We start from the raw sequence: 25,773 nt of genomic DNA, 5'->3' as shown, positions 1-25,773 counted from the left end.
GGGGGGGGGTAAGTAGACTATTTATTAATTATTTACATTTCGAGTATTTATTTTAAAAATGGAAAAATATTACATTAAAAAAATTTCAGCATTTTAAAAAATCACCCTTTGACTATAAAAGTTAATTCTAAAAAACCTATATACACACAAAAAAAAAACTTCATAAAAAAACTTAAAAAAACTTCATCAAAAAATTCTGAAACTGGAAAATAGCTGCGACGGTTTCTCAATTGCTAATTATAAATCTTTTTAGACAAGAATTGCCAAGAAAATAGGGTGCAGATCGTTATACGATTTTGTTGTCAGCGGTCGAGAAATTTTCCTTCTGAAAAAGTGTTAAATTAACATAAATTTCATTTATTTATGATCAAAGATTTGATAAAGAAATTTAAATGAAATAATTGCGTACAATTTTCTGGGAAAGTTCTGCCACCCATCGTTTTCGTTCGTCTACATAATTAGTCAACACCAGTAAGTTTTTGGTTGTTTTAACAACTAAATTGTTAAAAATATTAAAACTATTAGAAAAAAAAAAATTTACTTTAAGAATAAAAGATTAAGAGAGATAATAAAAAATCTCAAAGAAAATTAAAATTTAGTCAACTTTAAATTTTTAAATATTTTTGATGGTTTTTTATTTGATGGAATCTAATAAACTTCTTACACAGCGTCCAAAAGGAAGGGTTCAAAACCATAAAACGCCCCTGTCAGCATTATTTTGGGTCCAACCAGATAAATGTCCTTTACGAATATTGAGGTGAACTTTTTCAACCACCCCATCATGTGATTTTTATTGAGAATATTTTTTTATATAGCAATCCATACCCGGTGTATTTATATAGTATTCACACCCGGTGAACTTTTTAGCAAAGGTTTTTCTTAAATTTTATATAAAAAGTTTGTCAAGAAACTGAATTGTATAGGGTTAATATTCACAATTGAACGAGAACGAGAATCAGATTTTCTTATTGAAGTTCCTTTTTAAATGAAAATGACAGGTAATACGGTGAAAAATTCTATTTATTCTTCTTATAGATTCTGATATTTAAATAATAAATGTAACATGGTAAAAAAAATAACATTTTTGAAATAAAGTTCTTGTCAAGATTTTAGCCCATGGTGTCAGCAAAATATGCTTGATAGATATGCTGGCAGTTGTGGTCAATTGGACAGTTCAGCAACTGTTTGCCATAGTCTGAGTGGCTAACAGTTCTTTTATATCTTGAGTAATGTTTTCTGAAGTTATGATGGAGAGCTTCTGAGGCTAAAAAGTCCAAGAGAGAATCTCTTTGACTTAATGAACTGACTCACATGAAAAGACACAGGTAAAAAATGAATTGAATTTTCGAAAGCAGTCCACAAATGGTATGGCTTAAACGGCACATGCTTTTTCTGCAGGTCATCGAAGCCGATCAATATTTTAAAGTTTGTAACAATCATTTCCAATAAACTGTCCTCAACGATAAGTTTCCATTTAAAGATGTAGCTACAAAGCCCAATCTTTAGCTCCAGGCCACAATGAGCAAAGACCTTTGAACATATGATTAGCAACTCCTAGTAAGAAGATGCAATTCCATAGGTGGAATTGCTTCTAGAATGTAGCAACTTTCCAGTCTCTGTAAAATTGGAAGATGAACAACAATTATTAAAGTTTTTGTAATTTGACTTCATGGATATAAATGTTATCAAATTTCCACACTCTGAAACCTTTTAAGATGTAATGTCATACCAACAACATGGGTGCTTGCTGGCATGTTACTGAATTTCACATAGAATATTTGCAAGCTTCATATCACAAATAACAATGGATTTTGATTGAATCAAGCTCATGAACTTTCCTATGTTTTGATTAGTTTCTGGTACATCCTCACCAATTGCTCATATTAACTTGCATTTTACAGCTGTGTCTCTTCTGTAGTCAGATGTCAAAAGATTTTGAGCCTTGTGGACCGGACTTTGATGATCTTCCATGAGATCTCTGACACCAAGACTCATTTTCAAAGTTGGAAATCCTGTGTAAAATTTTGTAAACATAGCATTTTGCAAAACTAAAACTGAAAATTTGGTGAACTTAATCATGAATTTTGGGAAAAAATACTTGAAAAATTCAATTCAAAATACTAATACATATATTGTTAATTTTTTAAATTTTAAAATACTAACCATAAACAATTCAGTTTCTATAATTATATAATATTATATAATTTATATGAAATTTAATAAAAAAACTTGCTAAAAATCCCTTAATTATATTTTATTGACTTACTTTTCATTAATAATAGTTCTTTAAGGAATTTAATTTTTTAGGGTTTGGAGTTAAAAATTCTTCCAATTTCTAAAACCGAAAATATGAAAAATTGAGTTAAAAATTCAAACACCAATATTTTTTCTCGGACATAGTCAATCAATTTAAAAAATTTAAAGGATTCATATACATGGTATATGGTGATAACCCACCAAAGGATTTCTTCAGAACTTGCTGTGAAGATTAGCGGGTCATTTTCACAGGGTGTGTTGTAGTTGCGGGTAAGTCATTTTTTGGTTCCAATCCATTTGATGAATTACCTGTTATCTTTACATATTTAAAGATTTTATGTCGCTTTCATGAACCCAATTGATGTTAAAGAGATCGTAAAACTTTAAGAGTTTAATCAACAATCAAAATTAAAGATCTTTCAGTATTGAAATTTAAATGGAAGAAATTTCACATAAATTTTTAAAAGTTTAAAAATAGTTTAAAATCTCAAGAGAAGGATTTATAACTCAATATTTAATATTGTTTAACATTTGAATGTAACATAAACATAAACATAAACATAAACATACATACATACATACATAAATTATATTATATTACATTTTACATAACATAACATAACATAACATAACATAACATAACATTACATACATACATAAATACAATATAATGTATATGTATAAAATATAACTTTATATCTAATAGTATACTTAAATCTTTGCAAGGTTGTATAAGAGTTTCTTCTCGATCTATATGATCCATATGACATTTCAAATGGCATCCTAAAGTTTACAAACAAAAAAAAATAAATTATGCAACAAAAGAAAATTATGGGAAAATAGAAAACAGTTGTCAAAGAAACACAAATCAAACAAACCATTATGGTTTGGAGAATTGAATTAGAAATATATAAGATTCATACTTTTGCATTCTACAGCTGCAGGTGGCTTTATCATATGCCACATTTGTCTTTGACACAAACCACATGCATTAGGCATGTGATAATGCATCACAACAAACTGATGGTCTTTAAATAGAATACTAGAACCAGCTTTTTCCTGCAGAGAGAATCAAAATTCTTATTTTTAGTAAAAAAAAAAAAACAATCTTTATCATTATAAAATTTTCAATGAAGTTAAACAACTTTGACAAATTGAATAAAAATTGGCTTTGATTTCCTACACTGGACCCAGAAATCAAAATTAGATAAAATTTTGTTAACAAATTTTGTTAATAATGATAATTATGCTAAAAATGCTTACAGTCACTTTAAATACAAAAACATTTTTTAAAAATTAAAAATCATCTTTTGGGGTTTAAATTCAAATTCTTCATCAATAAAATATTTAATTTATAAAATAATTTCTTAAACAGCAGTATATAATCTCCTGCATTGAACAAGAGAGTGTAATTTAAACAAGAGAGTGTAATTTGAACAAAAGCTTGTAATTTTGCATAAGGTTTCAGAATCTTACTTTTTAAGCAAAATGATACACTTTCTTGCTCATTTTGCAGGCTTTGCTTAACTCAGTTGTTGAAAATCACACATTTTACTCTAGAAGCTCATACTTGATTTATTGAAAAACTAAAACAGCAACACACTCTTAAAGGAAACCAAGGTTGATATTTCCTGTGTGTCTCAGTAAGATACACAAGAAAAGAAGAGAAGCAAGAAAACTCTAGATTCATTCATTAAACCTGCTTCTTGATCTCTGTTACTCTGTTACTGTCCTGCGAATTGATACTTCTTTTCTGTTAGATTATGATAAGTGGCCAAAACTGCCTTTATTCATCAATAGCAGAAAAAACAACTATTTCTTCAAGTAATCGATGGTAGGATTGAAAGGCCACAGTGTTAAAAACTACATTTAATTGCACTGACTAATCAGAACAATCAATCAACCATGAGATCTATGACACCAATCCTGTGTAAAATATTACAAATTGTTAAAGAATATCAAGTTGTATGACATTTTTACTTTTCAAGAATTTCTGTATTATTGAAGACCTTGAAACTCACATCAAGTATGATCATCAATAAACTCCTGGGGCATTCTTATATTTCTGAATATAGAGGTAAAGCAGGTAAGAAATTCAAATACACAAAACATAAGTGCTAAAAAATCTTTGATTTGGTACACTATTTGCAGTCTTGGCAATAAATCAGTACCTTATATTTGTAAGTCCACACTTACTGGCCAAATATACATTAAATAGTTACAAAAACAGCTTTTACCTCTAGTTAGATTACATGATAATGAACCTGTGTTCTGGCCTGACTTGGCTTTAAGTCACCATGGTAAATTGACTATGGAATGGTATGAACAAGATATGTAAACTTTGTAGCTAAATAGCTAATCCTCCAAATTGCCCAGAATTCAGAGTTTTATAAAAAAGTACTGGGCAATCAATAAACAAAAAGTAAAAAAAAAAAAATTACAAAAACATCAAAGATTTTAACACTTTATGAACAAAACCATCAATTAACTATAATTAGTTGTACTCAAGCTTGTGGGGACCACAAAAACTAAAGTTAGAAATTTTGTCCACAGGAATAAATTAACTTCTTCCTATATTGATGCATTAGAAATATGATTTAGTTTTTAATAAAAATTGATGAACAATTTTTTTAGTAGTTGAGACTCTAAATACCATGCTACTGCCTTAATTTCTCATTAAAAAGGGGGAGAGAGAGAGAGAGAGAGAGTTGGTATTTACCTCAACTTGGTCTTCCTCATTCTTTTCTTTAGGTACTTTAGTTTGACCTTCTTTAAAATATACCATCTAAATGGGAAAAAAAACTTAAAAACTCAAACTTTTAATGAAAACTTTTTGAAATAGTTAACTTAAAAAAACCAACTTTTTAACTTCATTAAGTTTAACAAACCTTTATTTCATGTTTCTGTGTTTAGGATTATTTACTAAACTTGTAGTAAATATATAAATATATGAAAAATTGTAATAAATATATGAAAAAATAATATTATGCAGAATTTCTCTTGTAAAGAAATAATAAAATTATTTCAAGTATTATGTTAATCTAATGGAGATCTAAAAAAAAAACAATAACAGAAAAAATTACTTTGAAAACTTTAGCACTTTCTTTTGCATTGTAAACATAACCTGGAGTAACAGTATGAACATCGATCAACTTTCTAGATAGAAACAAATTGATGGTATGCAATGAAATACTTTTAAAATTACAATGAAACCACAAGTAGATGTTAAATAAGGTTTAAAATCTTTACCTAATATCTATTATCATAGCAGGTGTGTAAGCTGCTTTATCTTGTTCAGTGTTAAAGAAAAAGATTTTTTGTTTGGTCACAACAACATATTGCTTTTTCCATTCCAAATGCCTATCATTTTTCTTCTCAAAAATTGATAACCAGCCTTCTAACTTTAAATTCACTAAAACATTAAAAAAAAAAATCAATCTTGGTAAAATACTAATGAATGAAATTAACAGAATATGATAATCATCCATCATCATCTACTATTTTTTTGACAACTTATTTTGGTGAGAATTTCTGAATTACCTTGCTGAGTCACAGAATTCCTTGGTGCCAACTTTTGCAAACTCTCAATTTCAATATTTAAATTTTTATTTTCTTCTTGTAGCTGTTCAAGAGTCGTGCTTTTGGAATTTAGCTCCATCTAAATGAGTAAAATTAATTACATAAATATTATTAAAATATCAAAATGCAGCAATAATTGAAAATAATAAAATATTTCACATTCCTTACCAAAACTTTTTTTAACTTTTCTCGTTGTTTTTCTACATCCTGAAAAGATAAAACAAAACATTGAGTAAAAAATGCTCAACCAGAAAAGAATTTTTTCTCTTATTTCTTCTTTAGTTTTTATGTTTTTATAAACAAAACTACAAAAATTATTGTAGCTAACATTTACTACCTGCTTAAGTCTAAAAAGATAATTACCAAGATGAGGAACTAACAAAAGAATTTATTAATATCATAAAGACCTGGCTTCTATAACCTTTATATATGGCTTTGTAAAACCTACAAACTGCTGAAATGTGTCAACCACGGTAAACTTTATAAAATAAGCTACTTACAATTCCAAGTTCATAAATTTCATTTCGAAGCTTAGTTTCTGTGCTTTGGTATTGCTCCCTTTCCTAAATAGTTAAAAAGTTTCAAAAAATGCAACAACATGTTAATTTGTATATACATCCATAATTATTTACATGATGAAACGTTTTGGATATTTTCAAAAAATTTTTTTTTGATTTCTTTTGTCATAATTTCCAATAATAGTACAGGAAATCATTTGATTGAAAAAATTCAAAATGTTTTAACTTTAAAATTGTATATATAGTGTATGTATGTATATATATATATATATATATATATATATATATATATATATATATATATATATATATATATATATATATATATATATATATATATATATATATATATATATACACTACTGGTTAAAAGTTTACATTCACTTCACAATTTTAACTAAATGTTATAAAAACCAAGATTTTCCTTAATCATTGCATTTTTCTAGGATTATTTGTAAAAAAAAGTTTTCTTTATTGAAACAAAAAATCTTGACTCTTAAAATATTTTTGAAGTTTTTTTTTTTATCTTTGATTCAACAATCTGATGATTTGATTGTAATTTTATTCCAACAATATTTTTAAAACGAGCAAACTGTTTTGTATTGGTTGGTTGCATTTTCCCCTTATTTTTGTCCATTTTGTCTCACAACACCTCACTCAGGTTACAATCAGGAGCCATATACTTTTGTTCTTTTTGCTTAACTTTAACTAAAATGTAATTCCCACAATATTTATAACTGTTCTTGGGATCATCCTGCTGAAAAACAAATCGACAGCTCACAAGCTGTTCCCCACACGGAAAAGCATGTTGTTGAAGAATTTTGTGGTACAACTTTTGTTCATAATGCTTTCAATTTGCACAAGATTACAAATTTTTTTCTCTGTAAAGCATCCCCAGATTATGACCAAGCCTCCACCATGCTTGGCTGTTGGAATAACACATTAATTATTCATTTACTTGCTGACCAAACATTGAACATTTATTGATCTTGTCTTCCAAAAATTTCAAATTTTGATTCATATGTAAACAAAACCTTAGACCATTGTTCAATTGTCCTATCCCTATTTTTTTTTGCTCAATGCAATCTTTTAAATTTGTTTTGTTTGCGCAGTAATAGTTTTTTTTGTAGCAACGCATCCTTTTAAACCATGGTTCACTGTTAAAACAGATACTGGTGTTTCCCATGTGGAGTTGCTCTCGAATTTTGGGATGTATGTATGTATGTATGTATGTATGCAAAATGAAGAAAAATCAACTATGTATGGTACTTAAAGTCTCACCCACGAAATACAAATCAAAAATAAAAAGACTGTTACAAAATTAAAAAATCATGGTGGTGTATGCTCTGACATCATAAAAGAAATATTGTATGTATATGTATATATATATATACATACATACATACATACATACATACATACATACATACATACATACATACATACATACATACATACATACATACATACATACAACCATGCATGCATACAAACATAAATATACAAATATATATACAATTTACACAAAGTATTTCATCTTTATGTTAATTATATATTTGTATGTATTTGTTATAAAACAAAAAAAAATTTTTTAAAACCTGTTTCAGCAATAATTGCATTTTTTTGTACTCTTTTTCTTCTTTTTTTAACTCTGGTGATGCTACTAACTGATCATTTTCTTTTCCACAACCACCATCTTTTGCTTGGATAATTTCTGCTAGTTTACTAACGGCTTGTATTTTTAGTGTTTTTTGTTCTTTAAGAGCTTTTTTCAACTCTTCTATCACTTCATTTTTCACCCCTCCTTCGGTACCTTATGAGATAATTAGAAAACTTTATACTTATTTGCATAGGATCAAAGGAAAAGTTATATTCAACAAAATATTTTCAAATTTAAAGAAACATTAAATTAAAAATAATTTTAAAAAAAATTTACCATTTTGCATCAGTTTTATATTTTCTAATCTTGTCTGGATTTCAGCTTGAATTTCAGTTTCCAATTTACGAATTCTGTCTTCAATCTTTAAAAAAAACATCACAATAAACGCTTCTTAGATAAATAATTTTAGATAAATAATAGCTAGATCTATAATTTATCTAAAAAATAAATAATTTATCTTAGAAACATTCTGAGGTAAATTATTTTAACAGAGTTTGGTTCATAATTTACACACACTTTTCAACTATTTCTTTAAAAGTAAAAAAAAATTCAAAGAACCATATTTCATAATCAATGTATTAATCTGCTTCTTGTAAAAACATAGCCTACAAGGCCAGGGGTGATGTAAGTACAAGGCTAAGACTGATGTAAGTACAAGGCTAGGGAGTGATGTAAGTACAAGGCCCCCAGGGGTGATGTAAGTATAAAATCCTTCAAAGCCCAAAACTATGAAACAGCTTTGATGTTTTAATTTCCATAATAAAAAACTTTTAAATTTTTATTCAATAAGAAAAAAAAGTTCATTTTTTTAAAACAAAAAAAAAAGTTTGCTTTTTTTCCTTTTTTTTTTTTTTTTAACAGCCAGAATACTTAAGAAGAAATGATTAAAAGAAGGAAGAGAGAAAAAGAAGAGTTATCAAATAAAAAGAAGAGTTATCAAAGAAGGAATTAAGAAAGAGTCAATAAAAACTTGCCTGTCTGTCTTTTCTATCAGAGCAACCATACTGCTAAATTAAAAAAAGTAAAAAAATAAAGAAAAATAAAGAAAAAACAAAATGGAATCAAGAGAACATTCTCAAACTTTGCATAATATATCCTTATAAACATTCTCACCTCATCACCTTCAATAATTCTAATAAAAAAAAGAGACAATTAAAATGTTGTTCTACAATATTTAATAGTGACACTTAGTATATATACTTTGAATATTACAAGTTACATTTTGAATATTTAACCATTTAAGTTTTGAATATAACTATTCTTAACTTGAATATTACCGATTATATTTTGAATAGGAAAAACCAATAAATGGAAAATGATTTCCAACAAATCCCTAAAGTAGAATTAAAAATATTTGTAAACATACTTTTTAATGATAATTATAAGAACATACAGCCTGACTGATTTTTAACAGCAATCAAAGTTTTCTGTTTTTGCAAACTTTTATTGCTTTTTAAAGATGACAGTTGAACTTAGTTTACTTATTCAGCCCAGAATAGTTACAAGTAAATAAAAAATCAAAACATGGCTAATTTAACAAGCAAACAGGAAGTGATTAACTTATTAAAAACAAAAACTTTATTATTTAGATCTAGAAAAGCAAGTTACTTCAGATTTGATGCAGTAACTTTTATAACAAACTATAGGCCAGAAAGTTTTTCTAAAAAATCTTACCAATAAAGCCTCATTTCCTGTGGATATGACCTAACAAACCCCATTTTGGATCACTTAAATCAACTTGCAATGCCTGTTCAGTTCTCAGTATTGATGACTCAATTTTTCAGTTTTCTGATAAAGAAAAAAAAATTGATTAGCTATTTGAGTGCTTTATGTATTGAGCACTTTTTTTTTTAGGATTTGTTATTCAAAAAGTTAGTAAAGCAGGTTTCAGACTGAAGACACTTTTATCAGCTAGTTAAATTGAATGTAAAGTAAACAACCATGCAAGATGCAGATCGATCATCTGATGGATACTTAAATATTTAAAAAAGCTAATATTGCTTTCAAAAATCACCAAATCTTTTTCTTAAAAATATTGACTGCAGTCAGATGAAGATTTATAAGAAGGTTTAATAAAGATATAGCTTTTAAATAACACCTAATTTTTTAACCAGAAATATTTATAGTTTACATTTAAATTTGTAATTTACAATGATTATTTTATTTTTATTCACCAAAAGCTGTTACCCAGCAGTCAGTCAACTGACTGATTACCTGATAATCAGTTACCTTACTTGTGCAGTTTTGGTATTGTAATTTTTTTTACTCTTGCATTTTATAGTTAACACCTTACTGGACACTGCTAATCAAAGAAATTACAATTGGGAATTAATGATGTTAAACTCACTTTTAAAAGCTATGCAGATAAGTGAACAAAAAAACTAAATTTTTGTTAATAAAATTACATATGTAATTTATCAGACAAAAAAGAACCTGATTATTGTTTTTTTCAACTCTCAATTCCAACTTTTAAAAAAAAAATTTGACTATGTGACAATAAAAACCTATAACTGGCCAGACTATATGTTCTTATGACTGGTTTTATAAAACGAATGACTTTGAATTAGAAGTGTTAAATTTAGAAATGTGTTAAATGAAAAAATATTTCAAATTTATCACAAATATCATTCTACTCAGAATGACAACTGGTGATACACAGGCCTCACCTTTGATGATTCAAACATTTCATAGCCAGAGTCTACTTCTGGAAAAACTTCAAAATTTGATGTATCATCATCACTGGATAATTCTGGTATCAATGGAGCAACAGCTGAGAAATTGAATATAGAAAAGTGTTTTTTAAAAAACGGCCAAAATAAGTGAGAGCAAAATTGCAGAAACGGAATGCAACAATTTTAAATGATTTTTTAAGAAAAAAAAAATGTAAAAAGAACATCGTAAATAAATCAAAAGCTAAGTTAAAGATTACTGCTTTGTATGTTATTCCAATCCCAATAAACAGTTTTGAAAAATTCATGATTTTGAATATCTTCTATGCCATGTTGACCAAGTCTCTTATCTCTTCAAAAGAAAAAAAACAAAAACAATCAGCATCAAAAAAATTTTAAATGACTTTGTTTACAAGTAACTAACTTTACAATTTTCCAGTAAAATGATGAATATTTTACAAACTAAATGGACTTATATTGCTGAGAAAATTACTTTCACTTGGTTGAATTATTTTTATTTACACATAACAACTAATTAAAAAATCGCAAATAAAAATGATAGAGGAGCTTCACAAAAAACTACTGGTTTTAACTGGTAAAAAAAAAATAAAATAAATAACTATGAATAAGTGGTAATAGTTAAAGTGCTAATAATTAAAAATACCTTGATGTTAACAAAGCACTGATTAAATTTTTGCAAGAGTTTGACATTTCAATGTTATCCGGAAATTTTAGAGTATTCTTATGATTCATGATTTTTTCTGAAATTTAAAAAACAAGGCTACATATAAAACTTATATGAACTGTGGTTGCTATAACAAAAAGTATGAAGGACATTGCATATAAATTTTATATTAGCTACTTTTACATTAGTTTATACTCTGAAGTTCAAATCTTTTTTGTTATCTTACCATATGTTCCCATTAAGGAAACATCAGAGAAAGGTAAATCACCTGCAAAGAAAAAAAAATATTACAGCAACTTTAATGACAAGTTTGAAAAAATAATTTTATTGTAATAGTATACCCAAAATAAGTTCATATAAAATTATTCCAACAGCCCAATAATCGTATTCTTGACCATAAACACCTTCCCCTCCTTGATAAGCTAACGCCTAAATAAAAGTGAAACAACTAGAGCTACATTCATGTGTATAACAATAATAATATATTTACATGTCTATAATAGCAATGTCTTTATATGTGTATAATACTAATAACAATAATAGTTAAAAACACCAACAATAATGATGATCAATAGTAATGATAATAATATATTTACATGTTATTATAGTAATAATAATAATAATAATAATAATAATAATAATAATAATAATAATAATAATAATAATAATAATAATAATAATAATAATAATAATAATAATAATAATAATAATAATAGTAATAAAAATAATAATAAAAAAAATAATAATAATAAAAATAATAATAATAATAACAATGATAAAAATAATAATAATAATAAAAATAATAATAATAAAATATTTGTGTATAACAATATCTTTACATGTATATAATAATTGTATATTTATTTGTGTGTAATAATAATAATATATTTATGTGTATAGCAATGATAACATATGTATATATATTTATGTGCATAGCAATGGTAACATATGTATATGTGTATAATAATAATAGTGTATTTATATGAAGAGATAAAAACAAACCATGAACAAAAATGAGATTAAAAATGTTTGTAAAAAAAATTATTTGTAATGTTAATAATATTTTGTCATACAAGATTTACTTTTAACAAAGTTCAACAAAAACTTTAACTAAATAAAAGAATATAAAATATGAAGTTAGGACCTCTGGAGTAATATAGTCTGGAGTTCCAACAACAACATCTGTATGTATTAAACCACCTTTGTCCATTTTCAGAGATGAAACAAATCCTGCTAGTTTTAAGTGACCATTTCTATCCAATAGCATGTTGTTAGGTTTTACATCCCTAAAAGAATATTTATACTTTCAAGATGGTATAATGTAAGGATAGGTTTTAAATTCTTTTTTTTTTTAATTTAGAAATTTTTTCAAATTTCTAAATTTAAAAAAAAAAAGAATTTAAAACCTATCCTTACATTATACCATTTTGAAAAAGAATTTAAAACCTATCCAAAGTTTCTTTTAAAATGTAGCATATTTAGCTGCATTAAACTCTCAGAAACTATTTTTAAACCGTAAAATACATTTTAAAGACATAAACTATGTAACCAGAATCCTACAAAAGTGCTCACCTCATCAATTATATGATTAGAAATTTTACTATAGAAATTGTGTTTTAGTACAGAATATATCTTTATCACTCTAAGAAAAGTTCATTTTTAAATTAAGCAATTTCCTCTCCTGTCAAAATCGAAAGAATTCTGCTTCTGCAAGTTTGTGCTTTTTAATGTTAATTTAAAAAGAAAAAGTCAAAGAGGAAACTCAGTTCAACTCATAACATTATCATAACCTCATCATAACCTCATCATAACCTCATCATAACCTCATCATAACCCATCATACCCCTTCCTCTTTTGAAAATGTTTTTCATCTATCTTTTGCTGTTGTACTAAATCTACTTGGTTTATTTAAATTTATTTAAAGTCATTTTGTTTTGTTTATTGTATGGCGAGCTTTGTATCAAGGCTTGTGATAATTTTCAGTTAAAACATATTGGTAGATTATTTTATTTATTGGTGAAATTTTCTTTCATTTGTTGGTTGGTTTTGTTTTAATTACTTTTAGACTTTGCTAAAAATTGAACATCAAATCATGTAGCTCTTGATTTTCCACATAGTTATTCTGACTTAAGAAGCACTATGGCTTGTTAATTTAAAGGCTTATTCATTAATGATTTTTAACTTAATTCTGATTGTTAAATGAGTGTAAGTTCAACATGTACTTATGGGTTACACAGCTTGTATATCAGTTGATGTAAAAATGTTCTAACAAGAATTTTCACTTAGCATTTAACTTGTGCATTTAACCAGTGATAATCTTTATACAATCTCAATCCCAACTGAGTTTTTGTACACTTTTAAACACACTTTTAAAGCACAAAAAAGGATGAATTTAAATTGTTAAGTGGTACAATCTCAAATGAAACCTATGCAAAAAATGCATCAAGGACAAAAATACTGTTGAGTTATGAAAACCTTGTTTAATTAAAATAATTCTGTCACTGGAGGGGACTTAAAGGGACTAATGAAGTAAATAAGATTAATGAAAATGTTATAAAGATTCAAAGATTTTAAGAATAAAAATCAATTACTGAAATTTTTCTTCTTGTTAATTAAGGGGACAATAAAATTAGGAGCACTTAAGCCCAAAAATTAGAATGGAGACCTAAAATGCTCCTGAAACTTAACTGAACCTTTTAACAATAAAAACTCAAACCTGTTAGTGGCTGTTCCAGCACCAGTCCTTAAATAAATTTCTGGAATTGGAAACACTAATTTATTTCATTTTATTTGAAAACAAGGTTTAAGCTTTATAGATCTTTTTGTACATTCTACATTGTACATACACATTCTATACACACATTCTATACTCACATTCTATACACACATTCTACATGTACATACACATTCTATACACACACATTCACACATATTTACTTTATTTCATTTTAAATACATATAACTTTATGTGTTTAAACTTTGTATCTTGCTCTGAATGTGAATCTTGATTTATTAAGTTGAGTTACTTACAAATTTCAATTGGTAGAGCTAGTATTTAGAAACTCAGTTAGAAGACTTGAAATTTATTTCTGATTATCTTTAATGAACTAGTTAGTTATTTATTAGTCATCTTAAAAGAACCACTTTAAAAAGAAAAACAATTTTTACTTGAGTATAAAAAAAAAGTATACCTGTGAATGTAGCCATATCTATGAAGAGCATCAATAGCTAATATCAATTCAGCTATGTAAAATTGTGCCCAAGACTCTGGAATGTTATAGTTGCACATTAAATTAATAAAGTCTCCTCCTAAAATCAGAAGAAACATCTTAAAATCAGGAAATTTTGAAGTGGAATGCAAAAAGGGAAATAGAAATTAGTTTAACTGTTCGAGGAAAGGGGATTAAGTACGGAAAGACTTTTGCTTTAAGCTATCATAGTTTATCAACAGTTTTATAACTACTTATGCACAAAAATTGACCATTAAGTCAATCATTAAACATTTTAACTTATCTTTAAGTTTGACAAACACCAACAAATGACACAATTCTTGTTTTAAACCATTTAATCATTTTAAGAATGTAAATATTTTAGAAAAATTGTAAAAATGAAAACTCAAACAATTTTAGTGTCACCCTTATTTTAATCACATGATGCTGAGAACTAAAAACAAGTATTCAACATCTTGAGGTGCTGGGGACAGGAATATTAATTTATTTGGGGGATGGGGATGTGGATGTGGATGAGGATGATGAGGAGGAGGAGAAAGAGGAAGAAGAAGAGGACAAGGATGATAACAACAATGAAGTCCATTCTTTCTCTCTTCCCCTACCCCCATCTCCTTCTCCTTCTCCTTCTCCTTCTCCTTCTCCTTCTCCATCTCCATCTCTATCTCCATCTATACACACACATACATACATATAAACATTCTATAATTGCATTCAAGTTTTGTTTAGTTAAGTACTTTTGTATAGAAAAGTTTTACAGATTTTGCTTGGAAGAGTTCTTTTTTTTAATTTGAAACAGTTAACGAGAAAAGATGAATTGTGATTAATCATGCTGATTTAATAACTTAGTATGTTGTATTTTGCAAATGGAACCTAAAAGTTGCCTAATAGTTTCTCAAGTTTCATGATAGATCTTATTTGACTTAATTTTGTAGAATTATTGTGGATGATGACTCGTTGTCTTTATGAAAGCTTTGATATTTTTAGCCTTTCTTTCAGTTTTGTAATTTGATTCACTTTTTTCTGATTTTCTCTTTCTACTAGCAATTTTATAATTTGAGGTTCTTCCCAATGATTAGTGTATCTTACACAGGTAATACCTTACCTATTACCCTGATAGTTTGTTGTTTTTTTGGAAAAAACACTAGTCACATTCATATTGCTTGTCTTGCATATGAAATTGATCTTTGTGTTTGTAGTATGCTTTATTAATCAATGCTTTTATTATGTAACCAAAGATGATGATTATGATAAAGAAATAGGGGAGGAAAATGCAGGCTCAAACAATGAATTCTAACTGGTTTCGGAGGTCTTTAAAATTCTAAGATAAAGGATATCTCTTGTCAGGAGTGCTGTCCATCCTAAACTTCAAAACATCAAGTCTTTTAAATACTACTGGATATGTAATATGTATTTTTTACATACTTTGTGTGTAATATAATTTCTTATGATAATTATACTAACTGTCCTGAAATATGTAAATATACAGGAAATATATGTCAATATATATATAGGAAAATATATATCTATATCTATCTATCTATCTATATCTATATCTATATATATATATATATATATATATATATATATATATATATATATATATATCTATATATATATATATATATATATATATATATATATATATATATATATATATATATATATATATATATATATATATATATATGTTTTACTGTTCATTTAATCAATTTAATCAATTGATAAATTCTGTCAAACTTTTTAAACATTTTATAATTAGATAAAAACAAGTTTTTAAAGTCAATAACTACTCAACAAAAATGTTTTGATATTTTACAATAGACATGCTTAGAAAACATAAACTTATACAAGAAAAATACTAAATTTACAAAAGGGAACTTCTTACAGTATTGCTAAAGTAAATATAAATCTGGTTTGAAATCAAATGAAAGAAAACAAGTTAAACATTTGAAACTAACCAGGCATGTAATCCATAACCATGTATAAAAACTTCTCATCTTGAAATGCATAATGAAGCTAAAAAAGACAAATTAAAAAGAAACATTTTTTTTTTGGCACAAGTTTTAAACACAAAATACATGTAATCATAAATGATTCTTAAAAATATGGAAAATCAGAAAAAACTCTTTTGGATTTATTTAGAATACTTACTATTACTTCTTACTGCTTTTTGTGGGACTTTTTTAGTGAATTTAGTTTTTTTTAAAAATATAAGCCTATAAAACTAGTCTTTAAGACTTACATTTTCAAAAAAATTGTACCCACAGGAATTTTTATGAAAATTTTATCATTCTTAACCCTTAAATGCTTACCAAACACACCCATCATCATTATATTGCTTTATTCTTCATTTAAAAATCCTTCAAAAATAATTGTATGATTTAAAAAATTGAAGTTATGAAATATCAAATTGACCATATAGCTTTAAACATTTATAAAAAATTATTATTGATTTATTTTAGTGAGTGTATCATTTCATTTTTTTTTTTTTTTTAAATCAAAAGGAACATTCTGACCATCATGAATCAATTTTTTAAAACCAAATTATAATACATATATTTGCTACCCATTTCCTGTTTAGAATACGGATTAAAGAATTCATTTTTTAGCCAGCAAATGATTTTGTAACTTTAAAAATATTACATTGCTTTCGGCACTAAGGTTTTTTACTTAGATGCACTACTCATGAGCTTCAACCAAAATTTTGAGACACTACAGTTTATGAAGATACATGATGGTGATCTGGATGACACAAAAAGAAAATCATCTTAATTATAAGGGGAAATCCTTAAATCTAAGAAGTTTAAAGGGATGTGACTTAATTGAAAAGTTGATAAACAAATGCATGCAAGATAAACAAATGCATACAAGATAAACAAATGCATGCAAGACCTAAAAGGAAAAGAAGTGGGTCTAACCACTGCATTTCTATTTCTGCTTATTTTCCACCCTAACTCCCTAATTTTATTTGTATACACGTTAAATTTGTTGTGTAATAGATACACATCTCGTTACTTTATCTGCCAATAATCACTCAACCAAATACTTCATTTGCCAAATTTGCCAGTCTTCAAAACAGTTCTGTTATAAATACTATTACTGCATTACTATATGCTCAAACTGAGTCAATGGTGGAAATATGATAAGGTGGTGTTCTTATAACTTTTTTTTCACTTGTAAAATCACATTTGAAATTTCACAAGTAAAGAAAGGGTAATGAGTAAGACAATATTAATTCCATTAAAAGAAGGCTTCTTATGGATTTTCATAAAGGAATACAAAATAAAAACATAAAAGGCAATTAGTATCATAGAACAGAAACAATTATACAATAGAAATTAACACCATTTATGGATTCAAAACTGGCACTACATCAATTGCAGTTGTCTAGTGAATGTGATGCAACTTGCTTTAGTGGAAACCCAAAATCCAAAGTAATATGTCAGAGCTGTAGAACAGCTTATCAGTTGTTTTAAAGCTTGTCAGTAGTGTTGTAAGTTGGATTTTAAAAGTATTGTGAAAGATCTCTTACCTTACCATTAAGAAACTGAAAAAGATGCAGAAGTTTATTTGCAACAAATAAAGCTAACTATCTGAAATCGATAAAATGTTAACAAATTGATAAATATTGACAAAAATTTGCCATTGTGCAGATCTTACTGTGAACATTAGCTGAGACTCTGATTAGAAATAATGACATAAAACTCCATGCAAGAGTTTTAGTTAACAAGGCAACTCGTACTGATGTTTTACTGATTGAGGTTTTCTTCAATCCTCTATTGTCTATTTTTAACATCAAAATTTAAAAGAAGCTGCAGTAGACACTAGTCATAGTGTCACTAGACATAACGGACCCTAGTCATAAGGTTTACTGTAGGGTCATTTTAGATTCCAGTTATACTTTATCAAAAAATGATTTTCAAGGTTTTTGCTGCTTAAAAACATATCAAAAAAACATTAACAGCTTAAATTTCCCCACCTGAAACTATTTTGTAGTTTAAGAGAGGCTTACTATCATAGTTCACTATCAAAAACTCTTGATTGCCATAAATGTTTCAGAATATGTTCATTTTTTACATTTAGTATGCTTTCAAATTTCTTTAATCTGGTGTCCACACATTTTAGTAATACTAGAAACGCTGTAAGGCTAAGGTTTGCCTCAGCATTTTTAACAGTAGATTTGTAGATAGCTTTCTGTAAAAATTGACATAAAGCTTTTATTTCTTTGATTGGAATATTATATGTATTTTTAAAATTTCTTTAACATTTCAGAGTGAAATGATTTTTTTGTTGAGGTCTGCTGTGTGCAGATCTTAGTGGGAAAACATAGTTGTGATGCATAAAACAAATGTGTTGAATATCTGTGCTTTATTTTGTTAGTTTCTGTTGATTTGTCAATCATTCAATAATTATACTGAACTTAATAAATCTTACATATGATTCATCATCTTTCTGTGATTCTGTTGTTTACTTTAAATGTTAGACTAATATATGAATATAAAAATATAATACAAACACAGAGCATTTAACTAAAAAAACATGAGGATAAGATGACTTGTAAGCTTAGATTTTCACTAGCTAAACTTCTTTAACAATATCAGGTAATAAACAATTTTATTTTTAAAAAAAATAACACATGTACTTTTTAAAAACACACATGAACATCTTAAAAAACACACAAACTTTGAAACAAAGAGCACATTTTTCAGTTGAAAGAGCACAAAACTTGTTTACTGTTAACAACACATCACTATTTAAACACATTACTGCTAAACAACACAATAACTGTGTGCTAAAACTCATTGGACAATTATTAAGTCATAATTTGCATATTATTAGGTAAAACTAAGTACCAATTTTGTAGTTTGTGAAAACAAGAAATTTTAAGTAAGTAACTTGGAAAGAAAAGAAATATATTCTGTACATAATGAAATTTACTTCTCATTAGAATGCTTTAGACAATGTTATAGGCACTTTTTTTTATTTTATTTTGTAAATGTTTTTTATGTTTTCATGTTAAAATGACAAAAAATAATCACTTGGTGATGTTTAATTCATTTTTTTTCAAAACTGTACTTAATGACTTTTACATCTAAACTGACAATATAATAACAGCACAATTAACTTGGATATGTTTTTGGCACAAAATTATGCTATAAGTATATATACATACATATATATGTATATATATACATATATACATATATATATATATGTATATATGTATATATACATATATACATATATACATATATATATATATATATATATATATATATATATATATATATATATATATATATATATATATATATATATATATATATATATATATATATATATATAACTTATTGTTATCTAAAGTTTAATGTGTGTAATAAAAATTAATTAAAGAATAATTGGAAAACTATACTGATAGAATCCATGAAGAGTTTGCATTTGCAAGAATATCGCGTTCTTCCCAGAAAAATGCTTGATCTGATCTTTTACTCTAAATACAAATATTAATGACAACCATTAATGGCCCAAATGTTACTTTTGGAAAATAGATAGATAGATGAATGTATCCTTATGCTTCCTAATCTTAGTATGCAATGAAAAAGGAACAGTTGAAAGATATATGTTTACTACAGCTGCAACGTTTTTTACAGCAAAAAAGTAAGCTATTTAATCATGTATGTTGGCTAAGCAGTTTTAAAACTTCTGTAATTTAAACGTTTTACTAATATCAAATTATATTTAAAAGAAGATAAGATAGACAAAGTTACCATTTCAATTTTACTCAGTATCTTCATAGCAAACAAGTTTTTAGTTTCTTTGTTACGTACCTAAAGAAAAGTATTGTTAATTAAAATTAAGTATGGAAAATTGAGATGATTCATAACCATCTTTACAAGTTTTAATCCATAATTTTTAGTATTTAATCAATTCTAAAAAAAACAAGGAAAAGAAACATTTATTGAATTTTAATTTGATTTCCCAGAAAAATTTATAATGAATACTAGTACAAAATTTTTTATATACATCAAGATCATTTACATACAGGTAATTTGCATATAGATCATTTACATACATACACATCATTTACACACATACAGATCATTTACATACAGGCCATTCACAAATAGATCTTAAAATATGATTTTAAGTATCTCACCAAACATTAACTAAAAATATTTTATAAATAAAATAAATGAGTTGCAAATGCCTCCTTTTTGTTTTGTATTTAAAGATTTTAATATATGCAACAGTGGTTAAATTAACAGATCAAGATTAATCAATATAACAATCTTTAAGATCATAACTTTAGATAAATCACTGAACAATTATTTCAGAGGTTGCAGGTCATAGGCTCCTATAATTTTTTTGGGGGGTAAGCAATTGCTTTAAAAACACATTCATTTAAAACCATTCATTATTTTCTTCATTTGAAAAAAACTTTTTTTAAAAAACCTATTTTGGCCACACAATATCTTTTGAAAGCTTTTTATAGAAGTTAAGATTCATTACTTTAACAAAACTGCTACATTTAAAATTAGCTAATAACTTACGGCATATCCAATGGCAAAGCCAATAAACAAAAAGAGCTGATATTTGGAGTGGAGTGTTTGTAACAAAAACTTAATGAACTTTTAAGTAGCTTTTAAACTCCATCTTTGATGAACTCTCCTAACTAGTCATTATCTTATGATATCTTTATTATAATATCTTATTATGACTTTTAAAAAAGGTTTGGTAGGAAAGTAGCATTTTCTTTAAATATTACTAACATACTGGTAAAGATAAAGTAGTTTTCAGCAAAGAAAAATAAATATAAATTTTAACACATTTTAATAAATAATACTATAAAACTTTATCAAAAAATAGTTATTACCAGCTTCACTTCAGCAAATGCACCACGCCCAATCACTTTTAATTCATGAAAATCTTTTGTGTTTATCCGAAAACTTGCAACTTCTTCAGCAGCAGAAGCATCTTATCAAGAAAAAACCTTTATTTATAATCTTATTGTTCTTTTAAGATATAGTAAATTCATATAAAACTTTCTTTTTTTTTAAGCTAGAATTTTAAGACCAGTAAAGAATTTTATGGATTTTTGAAGCTAATACAAATTTTGATTGGCTTATAGCACTTTTTGCAAGAACTTTAGAATTTTTAGAGGGTAAATTAACATCTAAACAAATACAGCAATATATTGTTTCAAATTATATTATGCTAAAATTTGATGTCTGATAAGAGTGATCAGTATTTTGTATTAATATTAATATAATTATATATCAACATATAATATATATTTTATATTTTTAATATATATGATATATATTTTTATATATACACATATTTATGTAATAACAATATATACTATCTTAATATTATATAAATATTCATAAATATTTATGTAGTTTTAATATAGTATATATTTATATCATATAGATGTATATTTAGATATACATTATATTTATATAAAGGAATATCTATTTTTCAAAGATCTGAACAGGTAAAACTTACACTAAAAGTAGATTTAAACTCTAAGAGGCGAGTCTTGTCCCATAAATCTATTTCAGTCTGAAGGTAAAGAAAAAATAAAAAATTTGAAAGACTCTTAAATAAATTAGTAATCATTTTTTTACATCTCTTTTATTCCTTTTTTTTACTTGTTAGGATGAACTTGTCTGAGGTTGAAAAAAAATTTTCGCTGTTTTTCTCTTCCATAAACCTGTATAGCAGCCCTTGATGTTAACTGTGCAAAGATTTGTTAGGGGCTTAGCCTCATCAACATCAACAGAAATGATTGCAAATATTTTAAATTGAAAAATTAAATAGTTAAATTTGACTTTCATTCACAGATTTTGGCTTACATTTTGGCTTTAACGTTGTCTTTATTTAATGTTTTATTTAAAGTATCTGGTTGAGGACTTGGTCTCTTACATCCTGCTTTTCAACCTGCAGCATGTTATACAGAAAGTTTGAAAACTCTCTGTATAACATACAAACAACGAAATGATTTCCCTGCAGATTATTAAAAGCAATCTTCTGAACTCTGCTTCCTTGAACATAGACTAATTCATTTACTAAGTTATTAAAGTTTGAATACTGCTATATACTGTTAAAACATTTAAAGTAGCAAATGTACATGGCTACATTTTCTTCTTTAGTTGAAGCAGCTGTCACAAGATCTTTATTGATGTTATGCCTGACAGAAACTACTAATCTAAACTTGCCATCCACTCCAATAACTTTCAGCTCATAAAATTCAGCTTGATGTTTTAGAACTTATACTGTTACTAATTTGTTCTTTTTTCCCCAAATTTTTTTATCAGTTTTGACCTATGATTTATTTGATTCTTTGAAAACTCCATAGTTAATTAATACAGCAGTAGCCAATACAGTTGTTACAACATGATTTGTTTCAGACTTTATGGCAGCTTTGCTTGTCAAATTAGTATGATTTTTTGTCATGGTTAAAAAAGTCAGGATCAATCTTTGATCCCTTTTCGGTATCATCTAATTCCAACATTCATATTTAGTACACATTTCTACTGCTGTTGACTCACTAGATTTTTTTTTCTCTGCTCATTAATTGCTCTGTCTTGCTTCCTCTTTTCTCTGGCAATATCTTTTTTTATCTATTAATTCAATCTGAAAGCTTTCTCTACGTTCACTTTTTGATTTATGATCTTTTAAATATTCTGTCTAATGAAGATACAGGTAAAAATGTAAGTGTTTAATGAAATACTCTAAAACCATCTTTAAACCCTCCTGACTAAAGAAAAATGCTATTGAAACAATATGGTATGCACTTCATAAGACAAAACTCACTTACATCTTTTCAAGTATAATTCAAAATTTTTCAAATCACTAATCTGTGGTGAAACACACTCATGGTACATTGACATCAGTATATCCTACAATGAAAAATAATGATGGTATACCAGCACATACACACATACATACATACATACACACACATACATACATACATACATACATACATACATACATACATACATACATACATACATACATACATACATACATACATACATACATACATACATACATACATACATACATACATACATACATACATACATACATACATACATACATACACCATTTGCTTAATATACCATAATGTTTTTCTGTATTTGTAAAATCATTAATTTGTGTTACAATTAACAAATTGGTAATTTAATGGTAAAAATATACATCCATGGGCAGTCTTGAATAAATATTACTACAATAATTATTACTTTTATATGTAATTAGAAGAATAAACAGCAGGGGTATGAAGAGAGAGTGCTTTAGGAGTCACATGTTATGACTATGTATTTTAAAAGTAAAGACAATAACAATCATAATAGAAATGTATAGCAGTTTTCTTAACACAAACAAAGAAAATCCTCTGGAAATGGAGAGATTTTTGAAGTTTGAATGTAGTATTCCAAGGAAAATTTCTGATGATTTTAAAATCAATTTTCATATTATCCTCTTCAAGAAACAACTTCAAAACCAAATTATTAGATTATGATTGGAACTTTTGAACTTACTTGAGTTAATGAAAACAATTTAGAATAATTTTACAAAAAGTTAGAGTTTGATTTTGGATTGAATAGGATTTGATTCTTTTTTTAGTATATATAGATTACTTTTACAGCATGCAAATTACTTTTAAATTTGGAAATGAATCTAATGAACTTTTTTTTCAACTTTTTTCAAACAAATCTCCTTACTTATTATGAGAAAGATATTGAGATTTATTTAAATTGCTTCAAGTTATGTCATAAATTAGCCTACCATTGAAACACTAGAAGAGAAACAAAAAGAACAGATAGCTATATAAATAAAAAGCTGGCAATTAAAAAGTGAACTCTTAGCAATCATCTTTTAACAAAATCAAAATCCATGAAATAACAATTAGGTTTAGATAATATGAACAGCATTGTAAAAATTTATCATTAAACTAGAATTCAAACAGATATTTAAATTCAATTAGTATTTTGATAACTAGAATATTTATTTAGATATAAAAACTAGTAAATAAATACTAATTATATTTTTTCAACAAGAATTCAAGCAAACTTACCAAAATTCGTTCAATATAGAGCTCATTAGCTGGATTGCATAGCTTTTGATAAAGAATCTGATAACGTTTCTCAAGGTCAGTCATGTTGATAATAAGATTCTTCACTAAAATCACTAAAAAGTAAAAATTTAATCCCAAGAAAATCACCTGGAAGTATATTGGAGTGAACATAACACTTTAACAGTGTTTTTCAGTCAATGAGTCAAAATTTTAAAAGTAAATAGCATTATGATAAAAGAAAGCCACATTATAAATTTGGAACAAAACATCAAACAGTCTGCAGAAATCTGACCTGGGGATGCAGTTAACTTTTCATTAAGATAAACATCCAATACCCACGCAGCTTAAGTGGTTAAAAAATGATTTAAAAAGAACAATGCTAATATTTTGAACTAGAAGAAAAAGTAAAATATCTTGCCGTTGAATTAGTATGAATAACAAATGAAATAATTTGTAAAAATGTTAACATTTAAAAGGAAATATTTTAAAAATTTAAAATCAGTTATATTTTTTAAACAGCTTAAAGAGTCAGGATATTTTGCTGAAAAAAAAATCTTTATTTGTACGATATTTAGATTCTTTTAGATCTGTATCTTTATATGTTTTTAAGCAAACTGAACTCTTTTATCACAGTATCTGATAAGTCTCTGCTTATTGTCAAATACTTAAGTATCGCAATAATAAACACAATGCTTAAAGTAAAGTTAGCTTTAATGGTAATAAAATATCAATGCAAATAACATACCTGGGAGTCAACCTTTTGCCAGAATACAACATCAATTAACTTGCGCGACTTAAGATTTCATGCTTGTTTTAAAAATTAAAATCAGCTAACGATTGTTATTTCCCTTTTATTTTTTGATTCTGTATTGTTTTTTATTTATTTTTCTTTTTTTTTTTTTTTAAATTGTTTGTTTGTTTTTTTGTTGCTGTTGTTGTTTTTGTTGTTGTTGTTGTTGTTATTTACGAAAATTTAAAAAAAATCTTTATTTTCTTTAAATAATTTATTACTTAAATCAGAGCCAGAGAGAAAATCAGAGAAATTAGAGGGGGATAGTCTGCCGGCGGCAAAGTAACATTTGCTAAAAG

At 26.4% G+C, this 25,773-nt stretch overlaps 1 protein-coding gene across 7 annotated transcripts; it reads right to left on the bottom strand.

The window, feature by feature from the left end:
* Window positions 1-31: 31 nt before the first annotated feature.
* LOC145184745 (rho-associated protein kinase 2-like) lies at window positions 32-25,773 on the bottom strand. Of its 7 annotated transcripts, none has more exons than XM_090077293.1 (30): window positions 25,430-25,505; window positions 24,977-25,027; window positions 24,685-24,797; window positions 23,422-23,503; window positions 21,472-21,572; window positions 20,366-20,425; window positions 20,011-20,088; window positions 16,556-16,613; window positions 14,559-14,676; window positions 12,512-12,653; window positions 11,709-11,796; window positions 11,594-11,635; window positions 11,347-11,443; window positions 10,943-11,034; window positions 10,680-10,783; window positions 9,291-9,346; window positions 9,127-9,145; window positions 8,988-9,020; window positions 8,290-8,374; window positions 7,952-8,166; window positions 6,336-6,398; window positions 6,004-6,042; window positions 5,797-5,914; window positions 5,506-5,668; window positions 5,340-5,412; window positions 4,976-5,041; window positions 3,180-3,315; window positions 2,968-3,039; window positions 410-495; window positions 32-325 (listed from the first exon to the last, which is right to left on the bottom strand). In XM_090077293.1, exons 3-30 carry the CDS (start codon window positions 24,766-24,768, stop codon window positions 287-289), a joined length of 2,409 nt encoding a protein of 802 aa, XP_089933419.1. In that variant the 5' UTR covers window positions 24,769-24,797; window positions 24,977-25,027; window positions 25,430-25,505; the 3' UTR covers window positions 32-286. The 7 variants fall into 7 exon arrangements, 4 of the variants coding, with proteins under 4 accessions (XP_089933419.1, XP_089933420.1, XP_089933417.1 ...); XM_090077294.1 differs by having other exon boundaries at window positions 8,988-9,017; window positions 24,977-25,076; window positions 25,430-25,486; XM_090077291.1 differs by having other exon boundaries at window positions 24,977-25,076; window positions 25,430-25,485.

This window comes from Hydra viridissima, unplaced genomic scaffold (assembly GCF_058129835.1).
Source record: "Hydra viridissima isolate aposymbiotic clone 2 unplaced genomic scaffold, HvirCarnegie_v1 scaffold_2, whole genome shotgun sequence".
NCBI lineage: Eukaryota > Metazoa > Cnidaria > Hydrozoa > Anthoathecata > Hydridae > Hydra > Hydra viridissima.
This window is presented reverse-complemented; position numbering and strand designations above follow the sequence as displayed.